This window comes from Heteronotia binoei, chromosome 7, assembly GCF_032191835.1.
Source record: "Heteronotia binoei isolate CCM8104 ecotype False Entrance Well chromosome 7, APGP_CSIRO_Hbin_v1, whole genome shotgun sequence".
Taxonomy (NCBI): Eukaryota; Metazoa; Chordata; class Lepidosauria; order Squamata; family Gekkonidae; genus Heteronotia; species Heteronotia binoei.
In genome coordinates, this window is record NC_083229.1 from 66,735,128 (window position 1) to 66,752,209 (window position 17,082).

A 17,082-nucleotide genomic window follows, 5' to 3' on the forward strand; every position below is an offset into this window, starting at 1 on the left:
GTGGCAGGTCTACCAGTACAGATATTCCACAAACTTGCAAGCTGTTCATGAAGGTTCCTGCTGGTTCATGAATGAACACATTTACAGACAGACTGTTCAATCAAAATGCGTGCCAAAGTTCAAATCAACAGTGTGTGTGTGTGTAATTCTCCAGTTTGGGGTTTGATTCCCCACTTCTCCACTTGCAGCTGCTGGGATGGCCTTGGGGTAGCCATAGCTCTGATAGGAGTTGTCCTAGAAAGGGCAGCTCTCAGCCCCACCCACCTCACAGGGTGTTCTGGGGGAAGGAGATAAAGGAGACTGTAAGCCACTCTGAGACTCTGCTTCAGAGAGAAGGGCAGGGTATAAATCTGCGGTCTTCTTCAGTCTTCTTCAATATTGATGGTGTAGGAATCTGGTATGAAACTGGTAACTACAACTCCCATGAGCCATGATGGGAACAAATCAGAATGAAGAACTCAGAGAACAATAAATTCTGTAATTAAATAGAAGTTCCACATTCTCTGGCTTTCTGTGTTCATGCAAATTATAATTGGCTAAATCCTGGTCCTATTCCTTTTCTTGCCTTTGGTGTAGGGTGACCATAATGTCTGAAGGCCAGCCAGGGACATTTGGGGGGGGGGGTGTGCGAGCGCGGAGCGCGCGCGCCGCCGGAAACAGGAAGTGACGTCACTTCCGGTGACGTCACTTCCGGTGATGTCATGCCACCACCGGAAACAGGAAGTGGCATCACTTCCTGTGACATCATTTCCTCCGCGTCACCTGCCGGAAACAATTTCCCCCAAATATCACCGCCGGAAACAATTTTGTTCTCAAATCCTGTATATAATTCATCAGTATATGGGATAAGGCACTTTCTCAACTGTGCTGCATAATGCAGCCTATTTATTTTGTCCTGTTTGCTCTGTTGGCTCTATCTGCGCCACCTTCATCACTTTCGGGGTGCGGATCCCCCAGTGGGGTGGTCTCCCGACTCCCTCCGCCGGCTGTTTCTGATAGCCCTGCGCCCCCTCTTTCATTTGATATGTGTCCTGTGCGGATGCCACCCTCCCGCCGGGAGATGCCGCAAAATGAGCCCCCTTGAGGCTTATGGCGGCAGGGCTCGGGGGAAGCGAGCTAGACTGCTGTTCTTTTGAGGGGTTATAGAGTGTTTCGAGCCCGTCCCTGTGGCATCAGTCTCATCGTTGTGGGACCCAGGGGGCCGGCGCAGCGGCCCGCCGAAGCAGCCTGTCACTAATAACACAGGTCGAGATGCAGGACAGGAACCCGGAAGTGACCGACAGGCTGCTTCAGCAGGCCGCTGCGCCGGCCCCCTGGGCCCTACAACGATGGGACCAATGCCACAGGGACGGGCTCGAAACACTCTATAACCCCTCAAAAGAACAGCAGTATAGCTCGCTTCCCCCGAGCCCTGCCGCCATAAGCCTCAAGGGGGCTCATTTTGCTGCATCTCCCGGCGGGAGGGTGGCACCCGCATGGGACACATATCAAATGAAAGAGGGGGCGCAGGGCTATCAGAAACAGCCAGCGGAGGGAGTCGGGAGACCACCCCACTGGGGGATCCGCACCCCGAAAGTGATGAAGGTGGCGCAGATAGAGCCAACAGAGCCAACAGGACAAAATAAATAGGCTGCATTATGCAGCACAGTTGAGAAAGTGCCTTATCCCATATACTGATGAAGTAAATACAGGATCTGAGAACAAAATTGCACTAGAAGACACAAACACAAAGCTCCCTTACACTGAATCAGTGCTTGGGTCCACCAAAGTCAGTATTGTCTACTCCAGTCACAAACACAAAGCTCCCTTACACTGAATCAGTGCTTGGGTCCACCAAAGTCAGTATTGTCACATAAGAGAAGCCCTGTTGGATCAGGCCAGTGGCCCATCCAGTCCAACACTCTGCGTCACATAAGAACATAAGAGAAGCCCTGTTGGATCAGGCCAGTGGCCCATCCAGTCCAACACTCTGTGTCACATAAGAACATAAGAGAAGCCCTGTTGGATCAGGCCAGTGGCCCATCCAGTCCAACACTCTGTGTCACATAAGAACATGAGAGAAGCCCTGTTGGATCAGGCCAGTGGCCCATCCAGTCCAACACTCTGCGTCACATAACAACATAAGAGAAGCCCTGTTGGATCAGGCCAGTGGCCCATCCAGTCCAACACTCTGCGTCACATAAGAACATAAGAGAAGCCCTGTTGGATCAGGCCAGTGGCCCATCCAGTCCAACACTCTGCGTCACATAAGAACATAAGAGAAGCCCTGTTGGATCAGGCCAGTGGCCCATCCAGTCCAACACTCTGCGTCACATAAGAACATAAGAGAAGCCCTGTTGGATCAGGCCAGTGGCCCATCCAGTCCAACACTCTGTGTCACATAAGAACATAAGGAGGGAGGGAGGGAAGGAAGGAAGGAAGGAAGGAAGGAAGGGAGAAAGGGAGGGAGGGAAGAAGGGAAGAAAGGAAGGAGGGAGGGAGGGAAGGAAAGAAGGAAGGAAGGGAGGGAAGGGAGGGAGGGAGGAAGGAAGGAAGGAAGGAAGGAAGGAAGGAAGGAAGGAAGGAAGGAAGGAAGGAAGGAAGGAAGGAAGGAAGGAGGGAAGGAAGGAAGGAAGGAAGGAAGGGGGAGGGAGGGAGGGAAGGAAGGAAGGAAGGGGGAGGGAGGGAAGGAAGGAAGGAAGGAAGGAAGGAAGGAAGGGAGGGAGGGAGGAGGGAGGGAAGGAAGGAAGGCAAGGGAGTGAGGGAAGGAAGGAAGAAAGGAAGGGAGGGAGGAGGGAGGGAAGGAAGGAAGGGAAGGGAGTGAGGGAAGGAAGGAAGAAAGGAAGGGAGGGAGGAGGGAGGGAAGGAAGGAAGGGAAGGGAGTGAGGGAAGGAAGGAAGAAAGGAAGGAAGGGAGGAGGGAGGGAAGGAAGGAAGGGAAGGGAGTGAGGGAAGGAAGGAAGGAAGGAAGGAAGGAAGGAAGGAAGGAAGGAAGGAAGGAAGGAAGGAAGGGAGGGAGGGAGGGAGGAGGGAGGGAAGAAAGGAAGGCCGCCCCCCACCCCCCCCCGCTTTCGGCCCCCTTACCTTATTCCAGGGCGGCGGAGTCCAGCGGCGGCGGCGGGGAGTCCTCCGGCGGCGGCCTCGCGGCGAGGGAGGGAGGGAGCTGCCGGCGCTGGCCTCTGGAGGCCTCCAGGGACCAGCGCCGGGCCTCTCCGCTACCGGCGCTGGCCTCTGGAGGCCTCCAGAGACCAGCGCCGGCTGCTCCGCGGCTTCCCCGCGGCCTCCACTGGTCCCTGGAGGCCTACAGGCCGCGGGGAAGCCTTCGCTGGCCGGCGCTGGTCCCGGAAGGCCTTCCAGAGGCTCTGGAAAGCCTTCCGGGACCAGCGCCGGGTGCCCCGCGGCCTCCCCGCGGCCTCCCCGCGGCCTCCCCGCGGCCTCCGCTGGTCCCTGGAGGCCCTCCAGAGACTCTGGAGGGCCTCCAGGGACCAGCGGAGGCCGCGGGGAAGCCTTCGCTGGCCGGCGCTGGTCCCCGAAGGCCTTCCAGAGGCTCTGGAAGGCCTTCCGGGACCAGCGCCGGGTGCCCCGTGGCCTCCCCGCGGCCTCCGCTGGTCCCTGGAGGCCCTCCAGAGACTCTGGAGGGCCTCCAGGGACCAGCGGAGGCCGCGGGGAAGCCTTCGCTGGCCGGCGCTGGTCCCGGAAGGCCTTCCAGAGGCTCTGGAAGGCCTTCCGGGACCAGCGCCGGGTACCCCGCAGCCTCTCCGCGGCCTCCGCTGGTCGCTGGAGGCCCTCCAGAGTCTCTGGAGGGCTTCCAGCGACCAGCGGAGGCCACGGAGAGGCCTCCACCACTGCCGCTGGGCCCCGCGCGGGGGCGGGGAAGGCGGCGAGTGAGGGAGGGAGCGTCCCTGCGCGTGCGCAGGGGCCCTGCGCAGGCGCAGGGACGCTCCCTCCCTCACTCGCCGCCTTCCCCGCCGGTGCCCGCGGCCCACCGGCTCCGGGGCTGCCTAAACCGGGACCTTTAATGGTCCCGGTATAGGCAGCCCGGGATCCGGGATTGGGTGGCCAGAACCGGGAATGTCCCGGGAGACCGGGACGGTCTGGCCACCCTACTTTGGTGTATGTTTTACAAGGAGAAGCATAGAGTTATAGCGACCATGAACAGCATCAAGAATATGAATAACCAATGTACCAAGGCATAGATGCTTCTTTTTTATATAATCAATATACTCAGTACACAGTTACACTAGATGGTATCTAATCTATGGCTGGTCAATATGCTTATATCTTGGGGAATTTATAGATACCAGTGAGAGATGAGGCAAGCTGCAAACATGCTATTGCCTGGATTGAAAATGAATTACTCACTAACAGAAAGACAAAAAATCCCAAAGAGTTTTAAAATATACACATATATGTTTCAAAAACAAACATCTTCACACACAGTATTTACTGTTGTGCTTTCATTATACTAGAAGGGCCCCGTGGTGCAGAGTGTTAAAGCTGCAGTACCGCAGTCCTAAACTGAGTTCAATCCTCAGTGGAAGCTGGGTTTTCAGGTAGCCGGCTCGAGGTTGACTCAGCCTTCCATCCTTCCGAAGTTGGTAAAATGAGTATCCAGCTTGCTGGGGGGAAAGCGTACATGACTGGGGAAGGCAATGGCAAACCACCCTGTAAAAAGTCTGACATGAAAACGTTGTGAAAGCAACGTCACCTCAAAGTCGGAAACAACTGGTGCTTGCACAGGGGACCTTTCCTTTTCCCTCCCTTTCATTATACTAAGCACATTAAAATCTATTTAGTGGAGCCACAAGAATACGGTACCATACCCATCTGACCCATTCAGTATCTTTGGTTGCTAATCACAATATTATTTTAGAGGGCAGCAAGTTCTTTTGCAAAAATAGAGTGAAAGGCTTTCATCCAGTCTACTGGATATAACTGCACATTTTTAGGCAACTGGACAGCCTTTGGAGAAATTCAGCAATTTTGCTTTTCTGATCTTGATGGAAGCAGCAGTTTTTCATTAAAATCTAGTTGCCAATTCAAAGTTTGTTGGGGGTCTGACATATCAAATCACTAAATATTATCAATTCCTCACCTAAAAACAGAGATCTTGCTAGTTTTCTGCATGCACATTTGTGTATGACTGTATTGCTCCATGGGCTTGAAATTTTAAGGTTGCATTAAAAGACCTTACATTGCAATATACAGGCTTCTGCAATCTATTAGAAATGTTTTGCTGAAAATATAAACTTCAAAGAAGTAAGCCTTTTATCCTAAGTGGGAAGCAGCAGTGTTATCACTCTTTACAGACCCAGCCATGAAGTACTTCTTTTATAGCAATGCTTCCAAAAGTATATGCAAAATGACATTTCAGTACCAAAAATCCTGCATAAGTGATACTTTCATTAGACAAGGTGTGTACTTTCTTTTCATGACCAATGATTTGTGCAGAGGCATATTGTTTTAAAGATTAGTTTCCAACCAATTGCCTATAACTAATTGCCTCAAAGAAAACAATTAGCTTTTTCAGTTGCCCCTGGTCTGGTAAGATATGACAGAACAGAATATTCCCTTTGCTGTTTGCTATATACACTTAGCTGATTTACTGCTGAATCCAGAGACGTTAGAGATATATTGGAGGCAGTAAACATAGAAGAATGCATTCTCCCAAACAAAAGAGAATAACCTTTTAAGATGCAGCAAAATAATATTCTCAGCTTTTGCCAGCTACCTGAAATTCATTCTCCATCCCAGGCAGAAACAGCTGTTCTCTGTTTTCTTTGCCAAGAGTTATTGGTCCAGCAATTCCTTCATCTCCATATATCCATAGAGTGACATTTGCTTGGGTTCCTGAGTTTCCCGTCAGCAATGACACTTTCCATTTATCATCTGAAAGGAAAGGAGACTTACTCTCTTGGATATTTCTCATTTACTCTGCAAAGTACAAAATGTCAATATTAATTTTGAATGCAGTAGTCTGATGGTGCCTTATTTCTTTAGTATACACTGTTTTCTAGGCATCTCTAAGTTATTTCATTACTAGAACGCTACTGTTCTTTCTCCATCTTTCAGCATTTCATTGAAAACAGTGTATAGTAAAGAAATAAGGCACCATCAGACTACAGCATTCAAAATTAATAAGACGGTCACAGAGGATCATAAGGATCCAAAATGAGAATGGACCCGTTTTGCATCATCAGACTGTATTGTTTGGAAAGAACCTGATATCATCTTATGGACAGTAGTGAAGTTGTGTGCTTTGGATGGTATTTGTCACTGAATTTGTTACTGAAATTTACATTGTAATACTATGTTGTGAATGGAAAGTATTGTAATTATATTTTGATATTGTTTTGTAACACGGAAAGTATCTTTTCTGTCATTTCCTGATTGTTAACCTCTGTGGTCCCGGCATTGTTTGACGTTTATCTGTATTAAGGCAGGTATGTTACATCATAAAATCATAAAATATATCAGAAAATAATAAAATTTAGCACATCCAAAAGTAGCAATGAAATTAGGCCTTAGGGTAGTAATTGGTAACAATAGGGATATGCAGGATTTTCAATAATAATGGCATGGACATCTGATATCTAAAACCTGACATCTGAAAAACTAAGCATTCAATAAATCACCTGGTTCTTTGCTTTAAAAATCTCTGCAAGCTAATTACGGATTGCTTGAATCATGTATTTCTCAAGGAATGAGGGTGTGAAAATTCTGATTCAGAATCTGCTAGTGTCAGGAGTAGCAAATGAAACTGACAGTGATCTTGTGAAATGTGCCAGTGAAAAGTGGGTGAGGGACACAGAGAACAGAAGCTCTCTGTTATTCCACCTCATATGTGATAGCATTTCTACCGTTAGAATAAACACTTTCCTTCTTCGACAAAAAAGGTGGGAATGTGTAAGTAATGATTAACATTTATAGTGTGGAAGCCTTAATGAGTGCTGAAAACAGACTCCTTTAAAAAGTATTTCAGTTTCTCCAATATAAACCTGAACCCAACAACATAAAGTCCTTTTAAAAATGCTTAACTGAAACATAAAAACAGCCACATAGATATTATTAGAACTTCCAGTGTGTTTTCTTATATCAAGGACAAATCAGAGCAATATCAAAAAACAATCTAAGGTTTTGTTTTTACAATTCTTTTTGATGTGGAAAATCAGTCCAAGAGTATTTCACAACACCCGATTTGTGAGCTATTTTATTTAAATATGTTCCCTGCTACAGTGTGACAGCCAATATTTATCATATCAAGGCAAACAATTGAAAACTGGAGTTTACCCAGAGGTAGGAAAAACCAATCAATTCTTAGCAGGTAAAGGCATATTTAAATAAAATGGTCTTGCAAAACCAAAAAACAGCACAAATTGCCTAAATAATTTTTTTTGCATATTTACCCCTCCAGACTTGATGTTGTAAAAACAATTGTTGATAAGTTTACCACATCTAAAAGTAGCACTGAAATCAGGCCTTAGCTAGGGTAGTCACCGGTAACAATAGGGATATGGAGGATTTTCAATAATAACGGCTTGGTAAATAGTCCAATCTCCATTACTATAATGCAAATTTATTCAAATATTTGGTTGAAATTAGGGGGGATCAGAAAATATCACATGGGTTAGGGATAGTAATGATATAAACAGATACTGTTACCATATGTTATTAATAAAATTGTTTTAAACAGTCAAATATTTGGTTGAAATCTGCCTCCTTAGCATGTGTATTTGTTATTACAGAATCTATTTAATTAGGGCTGATCCTTGCCATTTCCTCAAATAGCACTTCTGGAATGTTGATGAACACTTTTGGGAAAATATTTACATAATCAGGATACTTCTTTCAGGAAAGATCCATGAGCAGCTTTACACTAACAGAGCTGTTATGAAAAGTCTACTTGCAAGTGCCATTCAAGTTAAATACACTGTGTCGGTGGGGTGGATCCAGCCTTCCTTCAAGCAGCTTTCCTCAAGTCTAAGCAGCCTTCCTCCAAATTATGTAGGTCTTTTGTTGGAGGAAGTCTTCTTAGTCTAGAGGAAGGCATTAAACATTGCTAAGTGGTGTGGTAGGATAGGGGAAGGATCAAGCCATTATGTCTTTATTATAACGTTAAGTTACCCCAGTCAACAGCTTTTAAAGCAACATTTAGCTTAAAGTAATTCTTACATGCAGGTTTATGCAGCTGTATACACTCTACATTTCCATGGAGAATGAACAATATCAAGCTAAATAAAAATGATAAATCATCCTGTCAGTTTCCAACTAATCTGGTAACAATATTTTTAGCAACATTTAGTTTAAAATGAGTCATAAAATCTTCTATAGTCTTACATCACACTGTCACACAGCTGCACATGGCTCTTATCTCCTTGAAATAGAAAAAAGAATTCTGTCTTTACCATAGTCTTTAAAATGAATGTAGTGTTTTTATAATTAACCAAGGAATAAGTCCATTATGGAATAAAATTTTAGATGGTTTAAGGGGAATGGGTCTTTCCTTCCCCTGTGGGAAAGTGGGCCGCCACTAGCAGGAAAGGCTGTCAGACAGTCTATGGCTCATGGGTTGTTGAATGAAGGTGTTGCACTGCTGCCTCCTTGGGAATGAGGTCACAGAACTCATACTGAGTTTACCCTCCACCCCTGCAGAGGCCTGAGACTAGAAATGGAGAGGCCGAATCACCCTGGTCCATTTCCTCCTGTTGGAATTCTCTCTTTGGTCTCCTGCCCTTCTCTCTGACCTTTCTCCATAATCAGAACTAGGGATGGGCACAAATCAAACCTCAAAGCAAAATTCATCATGAATGTTGCCCTGTTTGTAATTCACAAAGTCAACTTTGTGGGGCACCCAGCATAAACTTCCCATGAGCTTTGACATTGTGGAGGTTTGTGCTGGTTCATGAGTGGATATACCTCACACAGACTTGAAATGACAGGTTTTCATTCCAGGAAGCACTTCCCTGGGGGGCACCTTCTTTGGGGGGCTGTAACTCAAACCCTGTAAATCCAGTCCTCACCAAACAGGTTCATATCTAGGATTTTTTTTTCTGGAGGGGATGCAGGGGGATGCTAATTTAATTAGTGAAGCATAAAGAAAAGGTGGGGATTGAGGGACCAGGAGAGGGTATGTCTGGCAGATTTGGGAGGGGGTGCTGCCCTCATGGCCCCCACCTAGTTATAACTCTGCTTGGAGAGCAGGTAGAGGAGTTTGGTGTTTTTATTATGCTGGGGAGGGGCATTCTACTGGGTCATGAACCTCACAAACCAAACCAGTTTTTATGGTGGCTCAAAATTCCTAACAGTTTGTGGTTTGAAAATGGAGCAAGTCATGAATTAATTTGTAATTCATGAATTTGGGATTCATGGTCTGTGCCCCCTTATAGCCAGCTTTGCTCTGGCCTATTACCTGAATTTTCCTGGTTTGTGCCCATCCGTAATCATCTCCTTAAATAGCTCCTTACAGTTCCTGCAAGTTTCTCCTCCTTCCTCTGGTGCATGGGGAGCCAGCCAGTCCTGGGAGACATTTGGGATTCATGGTCTGTGCCCCCTTATGGCCAACTTTGCTCTGGTCTGTTACCTGCCTGTCTTGATTGGGTCTCTGTTGGCAAAGGTATGGCATTAGTTTCTGGCCTGCCGGAACTTGAAGTCATGACATTGCCATCTCACTACCCACTTCTGTTGCCCTGAAGATGCCTGGCCCTGCAGCTAAACTAACCACTGGCCTTGCCTCTGAAGCCACAGCTAAGCTCCTTGTCCTCTTCTAGTCCCTGTTGATGAGCTGTGAGGAGCACACCTTTGCAGTGGCCAGAGGATTTGCATTGGAAAACAGGGTTGCAGTGGTAACCGCTGTTCGTTGAGTTGCCTTATGCAGGCGCAAATGGGTACTGCACATGTGCAGGTCTGCCTCCAGAAGTTTTTTAGATAGCCTAGTGATAGGTGGAAGGAGCCCCCCCTTTCATTCAACGGGTCTGCTTCCCACCTAACGGACGTTTATAAAAGGGGGCAGGCTCCACACACTCCCTCTGTTCTGCTGAGCCGCCTTGAGAAGTGTCATTGGCTGAGTATGAGAACAATATGCTGATTCCTGCAAGGAGGTCAGCTGTGACTCTTCTCATGCAGGGCAGGTGGGAGGGATGTGTGCCTGACAAGGCAACTCAATGAACAGCGGTTACTGCTGCAACCTTGTTTTCATTGTTGTTGTCCTTGTGCAGTCCCACATGGGAGACTACCAGGCTAGATGCTGCAGCCAATGTAGGTGGGGTGAAAAGGACATCTTAATAAATTGCCAAGCTCAAAACTGCTCTGGCCACCTTCGCCTCCCTTGAGTGGTCTGTGTCTCTTAGGTAATGTACTATGAATGTGTCCGCTGAGGACCAAGTGGCTGTGTTGCATTTTTCCACTATGGAGACTCTCCTAGAGTAAGCTTTGGAAGTGGCCGTTGACCTCATAGAGTGTGCTTTCACTATTGGTGGACATGGTGTGTCTTTTGCAGTGTAAGCCACAGAGATGGCAGTGACCATCCATCTGGAGATGGTCTGTGAAGATGCTGCATTGCCCTTCCTTGCTTCTGAATGGCATAGATATAGCCTCAGTTAACGCTGAAAATTTCTAGTTCTTGCCAAATAAAAAAGGAGACGGCGCCTGATATCAATGTTATGCAGTCGCTGTTGTTCAGGTGGTAATGGGGTTCCAGGAAATGCTGGGAGAACTACAAATTTCCCTATGTGAAATTTGGAAACTACCTTTGGTAGAAAGTTGAGGCTTGGCTTGATAACTATTTTACTGGGGTAAAATTATAGGAATGGTATATCCGCCCTTAAGGTGGCCAGCTCACTTACCCTTCTGGCCGAAGTTATGGCCATGAGGAATGCTACCTATAGGGTGAGCATGTGTATTGAGATCCTCCCTAGCGGTTCGAAGGGGACATCTATCAGAGCCTCGAGGACCAAGGTTAAGGACCATTGAGGTGCTGGAGGGTATACATTATTCAAACCTTTAAGAAACAATTTTGCCAGTGGATGGGAAAACAAGGTATAACCATCTATAACATGTGATAGAACAATATTGCTGCCAAATAAACGTTTATTGAAGAATTTGCAAGACTCTTCTTTTTTAGGGACATTAGAAAATCTAACACAATAGGTAGGGGAGCAGAGTGGGGCTTGAAGTTGGACCCCTTTAACCAGTGAGACAAAATTGTAAATTTCAGTGCATACGAAGCATGGGTGGATGACTTCCTTGAATCTGTTAATATATATTTGACCTCCTGTGAGTAATTGGATGAGTTGTTGGGACAATCAGCTAGCCCTTCATTGTAACCTCTGGAGATCTGGGCAGCCCCCATGAGGAACACTGAGGAGGTTGAGCGAGTGGTAATCGCAGATGGATTCTGTGAGACCTCTGGAACAGGAGGGGAAACCAAATTTGGCGAGTCCAGAATGGTGCTATTAGTATACAGTGGGAGCCGGGGGATTGTAGCTGCGCTACCACTTGCAGGAGCAGTGACAGAGGTGGAAATGCATAAAGAAAATTCCTGGTCCATGCTATCTGGAAAGCATCACCTAATGATCCGCTCTGGTGCAAAAGCTGGGAAGCTTGGCATTGTAACGAATGGCTAACAGGTCTATTTGTGGGGTTCCTCACATGTTGCACAGGAACTGGAATATTGTCTGCTTTAGAGACCAGAGGTAATTGTCAGTGGTTAACTGACTTCAGTGGTCTGCTAGAGTATTGTTGACCCCACCATAGCTTGGAGGGAAGCATGATGCTTTATTGCCCATTGTCATATCCTTATAGCTTGTCTGCAAAGCAGGAGTGATGTTGTTCCACCCTGCTTGTTTATATAGTACATAGTTATGACGCTGTCCATCTGAATCAGCACAGAGTGGTCAGACAGGATATCTGTGAAGGAATTAAGGGTGTATAATACTGCTATCAGTTCTAGCACATTGATATGTAAGGATTGTTCATACTGTGTCTAGAGGCCATGGGTTACCTGATCTAGACAATGTGCTCCCCATCCCATTAGGGATGCATCAGTAGTCACAATGTAATCATGACAGAAGGTGCCCAGGCCCCTGGCCAGAAAATTTTGGATGGACAGGCCCCCAAGGTAAGAAATTTGGTGGGGGAGCATGGGGCCAGATGGGCCCATTTGCACAGAGGGCTCCTCTTGAGGAACTCTTTGCGCAAACTCCATGAGTTTCCCTGCCTCCTCTGCCCACCTGCCGGCCACTGCCAAACCCTCTTTCCCTTCCTTTCACCCCCCCCGGTGCAGTGCCTGCCCACTCCTTCCCTTTGCACCCCCCCAGTGCACCGCCCGCTTGCACCTCCTTTGCCCACCTGCTGCTACTACCGCTGCCCATCCCTCCTTTCCTTTTCCTTCCCTTCACACCCCCCCCCCCAGCATGCTGCATGCCCACCGTGGTGGCCTGTGTCTCATTTGCCGGCTCCCCCACCCCCTCCTTTCCTTTCTCTTCCTGTTGCCTTCCCCCCTCTGTGTGATCACATTGTGCTGCACCTGGGCTCTGCCATGATCACACAGCGGGGAGGCGAAGGGAATGGAGGGATGGGTAATTGCAGTAGCAGCAGTGGGCTGGCAGAGGAGGCACGGGCAGCAGGTGGGTGATGCGGTGGTGGGGGATACAAGTTCAATGGTGCTGAACGAAGGGGGCCTACAGGGGAAGGGGGGTTTAATAGAGGGGCTGCCCCCCCTAGGCCCCCTATGGCTATGGTCCTGAAGGAGCCAAATGGTGTTCCCACTACTAGGTTAGATTTAATAGATCACCAGGTTATATCTTGTTGTACATAATGGGGCAGCGTTATATGCTTGAAGCTAGAATCCCATTGGGGTGAACGCTCGGAAAAATCAGTTCCGCAGAGTCCTCAAGTATAATCTGGCACAGAGTACCACCAATACTGAGGATGCCATAATGTCAAGCAATTTTTGAATGCAGTGGGTTGAATACCTTCTGCACCATTTGCAGGTAAGTGTGATGGCAATTAACTTGTGCACACAGTCTTGAGGGAGATAGAGACGACCACTGATGGAATCTATCATTGCACTTATAAAATCAACTGTTCTAGCAGCTGTTAAGCAAGATTTCTTTAGGTTCACCTGCAAGCCTAGGCAGGCACACCATTGTAATGTTAGATTTATGTGTGCTTGTAATTGTAGCTCAGATTGTGAGATAAAAAGCCAATCGTCAAGATATGGAAAGATAGTGTATCCTTATGATCTGAGAAATGCTACCACTACTGCCACCACCTTGATGAAAACCCGTAGTGCAGTGGCCAACCCGAAGGGAAGGGAGGAAAATTGGTAGATAGAGGAGCCTACAGTAAACCTGAGGTACTTGCAATCACTGTAATGTATCTGTACATGAAAATATGTGTCCTTGAGATCCAAGACCACAAACCACGTGTCCTATTAAGGAACTGAGGCAACATGGACAGTGAAAACATTTTAAACTTTTTGACTGAGAGAAATACATTCAGTCCTCGAAGGTCTAGCATAGGTCAGAACCCTCCATCAAACTTCTGTACTACAAAAAACCTAGAATAAAACCCAGTAAGGTTATTTGTCAAAGGCACTTCCTCCACCACACCCTTTTTCAGTAACATTTGCAACTCAGCATTAACTAGGGGCTGTACCGCCCATGACTGGCAGTTAGGCAAGTGCAAAACCGTTAACGTAGCAAACTCTAATCTATAACCTAACACAATTATATTTAAGACCCGTGCATCTGTGAAAACTTGAGTCCACGGAGGTAAGTAATGAAAGCCCTCTATGAAAAGGGGGTGATGCAGACATTACAGCCAGTCAGAAGATCAGTTTCTCCTGTTGCGGTTGTTCCCTGTTGTTCTGCTGCTGGCTCTGCAGATTCCTAGTTCTACGGTTGGAGTGGAGTTGGTTAGGCTGGGCCAGTGGTGTATATTGTCTAGCTGGAAGATACTGGTATTGGTATCTTGCGCAATAGTTGAAATATGGTTGGTATTGGTACTTCGACTGTTGCGGCTTGTGCTGATATCTTTGCCTGGAGGGTTGGAGACACCATAGGAACGGGCTGTTTGCTTGTTTTTGCATTTCTTTCTCAAGAATTTATTCTTTGATTCGAAGATTAGGGATGTTCCTTCAAAGGGTAAATCTTGTGTGTGAATTTTTGGCAGATAGGGCAGGTATTGACATTTTGTGCCTCCCCAAGGCAGATGGTCATCAGTTTTGAGCATGCTAGCCCCACATTCTATACATTTCTAAACCCAGAGGGTTTAGTTGCAGCCATCATGAACTGAGGAGAAATATGTCGCTGAAGTAAGTATGATGAAGAGTACTAGGCTGGAGTACTAACACTAGAGGTAGTGAAAGTAGAACTGAGGGAGTGTGCAGAGACCACCACCTTTTATACACATCCACTAGGCAGGAAGTGGACCAATTGGATGAACGGGGGGGCTCATCCCACCTATCACTAGGCTATCTAAAAAACATCTGAAGGCAGGCCTGCGCATGCACAAGACCCATGTGGGACTGCACAAGGACAAGAACCCCAACCTGGATCCAGCTCTGGACACTCCTCGTCTTGAGAGTAAAGATGCCACACAGGATACATGGGTTCTACTGGGATTTATTAATTGACAACTGTTCTGACCTTTAGTAAAGGCCGACTTATCAGTGTGGACATCATACCTAATGGGTTGCCAGAGACATGCCACTGCTAAGGCAATCACATCATACTCCAAGCACAAGGAGGCCTAAAGTTGCCCTTAACTTATCTTAGCCTGCATACAATGGTATGCCAAGGAAAGCTGTAACTTCATCACCACCACCACCACACCCATCCTGACAACATTGAAGGCCAACCTTGATGGGCCTGGGGAGGAGTTAAGACTGCTTCTCATACCCGACTGGTCTGAGAACTCAGACTCCCAGCATATCCACCATTGGTGTCTTTCTTTTTAGGAACAGGAGTTCAGAAAAAAGAAGAGGGAGGGTTAGACGTTAAATAGCTCTGTGCATAACCCTAGTGAAGGATATCCTCTGAACTGTTTATAACTGGCGGATTATGTAAGTGGTGACACGAGGTCCTTCTGTGTGGTGAGAAGTTCCTTGCGGAGAAAAAAAATAGGCTAAAAACCAATGAAATCATATAGACAAATGTGCCCTACACATTTCAAGAACATTACATTGTAGATAGTTGACCTGATACAGAATGTCAGGGAATACATTAAATTGAAAGTCATGTTGGAGCTATCCTTAATGAACATGCTGGACTACACTGCCCAGCAGATCTGGAATGAAATAAACATATCTATAAATATTGACTGATTCGTGTCATCTTGATATTATATCAATGGGTTTTCTGGATGCTGCTTCCATCCCAGACTCTTGCCAGTTCGGCTTTCATCCAGGTCATGGGACGGAGACAGTGCTGGTCGCCTTGGCAGATGACCTCCAGCGGCATCTGGATCAAGGTGGCGGTGCTGATGTTGTTAGATCTGTTGGCTGCGTTCGACACGGTCGACCATCGGCTACTGACCCGCCACCTCGCCGATGCTGGGGTTAGGGGGTTGGCTTTACAATGGCTCTCCTCCTTCCTTGAGGATCGGGGACAAAGGGTGGCAATCGGGGATGAGCTGTCCCAGAGGCGCACACTACACTGTGGGGTGCCTCAGGGAGCAGTTCTCTCACCGATGCTATTTAATATCTATATGCGCCCCCTTGCCCAGATTGCCCGGAGGTATGGGCTTGGGTGTCACCAGTATGCGAATGACACCCAGCTCTATCTGCTAATGGACGGCTGGCCTGACTGCGTCCCAGAGAATTTGGACCTGGCACTGCAGGCCATGGCAACTTGGTTGAGGCTGAGTGGGCTGAAACTGAATCCAGTGAAGACAGAGGTCCTTTGCCTTGGTCGGGGCACTCTGGGGAGGGAAATACCTCTCCCGGTTTTTGATGGGGCGCCACTGAAAGCGGCGTGCCGGGTCAGGAGCCTGGGAGTTCTACTGAAGCCTTCATTATCAATGGAGGCCCAGATAACAGCCACTGCTAAGTCAGCCTTTTTCCATTTGAGGCGGGCAAAGCAGTTGGCCCCCTTCCTAGAGCGTCAGGACCTAGCAACAGTGATCAATGCAACGGTCACCTCGAGACTAGATTACTGTAATGTCCTCTACATGGGGCTGTCTTTGTGCCGAACCCGGAAGCTGCAGCTGGTGCAGAACACGGCTGCTAGACTGTTATTGGGGCTCCCAAAGTGGGAGCACATACAGCCGGGGCTGCGTGAACTGCACTGGCTGCCAGTTACATACCGGATTCATTACAAAGTGCTGGTTGTCACCTTTAAAGCCCTATATGGCCGAGCACCTGCCTACCTGAGGGACCGTCTTTCCCCAAAGAACTCCAGAGAGCACTGAGGTCAGCAGAGAAGAACCTGCTGACTATCCCCAGGCCGAAAGAGGTAAAACTACAGAGTACCCGCACCCGGGCTTTCTCTGTAGTGGCTCCACACCTATGGAACCAGCTTCCGGAAGAAATGCGGGCCCTGTGGGATTTTGAACAGTTCCGCAGGGCCTGCAAGACCATCCTTTTTAGGATGGCCTACACTGATTAAAGAGAGACTGCTAAGAAGAAAAAAATTACCATCTGTTATAATAGCACCAGGATGTCAATTTTATTAATTTTAGAATTTTAATTAAATTGTTAAATTAGTTATTGTTTCGAATATCATTGTATAATTTAATGTATTGATTTAATGTTGTTAGCCGCCTTGAGCCTGCTTCGGCGGGGAGGGCGGGATACAAATAAAATGATGATGATGATGTGTATAGTCAGACTGCAAACTAAAGAGGCTGGGGGGAGGGGCTATTTTTTTCATCATGTAAATCATTTAAATAATGTGCCAGAACTATGAATGATGCTTAGGTCCTACATGATCATGAACTTTCATCAGGAAATCCCTAAACATAAGAACATAAGAGAAGCCATGTTGGATCAGGCCAATAGCCCATCACTCTGTGGCACACAGTGGCCCCCCAAAAAAATAATACACACACACACACACACACACTGTGGCTAAGAGCCATGGATGGACCTCTGCTCCATATTTTT

General features: G+C 47.3%; 1 protein-coding gene across 1 annotated transcript in view; it reads right to left on the reverse strand.

Moving 5' to 3' along the window:
* Positions 1-17,082, reverse strand: part of LOC132575216 (lipoxygenase homology domain-containing protein 1-like) — a 192,448-nt gene that overhangs the window by 112,796 nt on the left and 62,570 nt on the right. Inside the window, 1 exon segment of the mRNA XM_060243790.1 lies at positions 5,710-5,912. Coding sequence (XP_060099773.1) covers positions 5,710-5,912 — 203 coding nt within the window.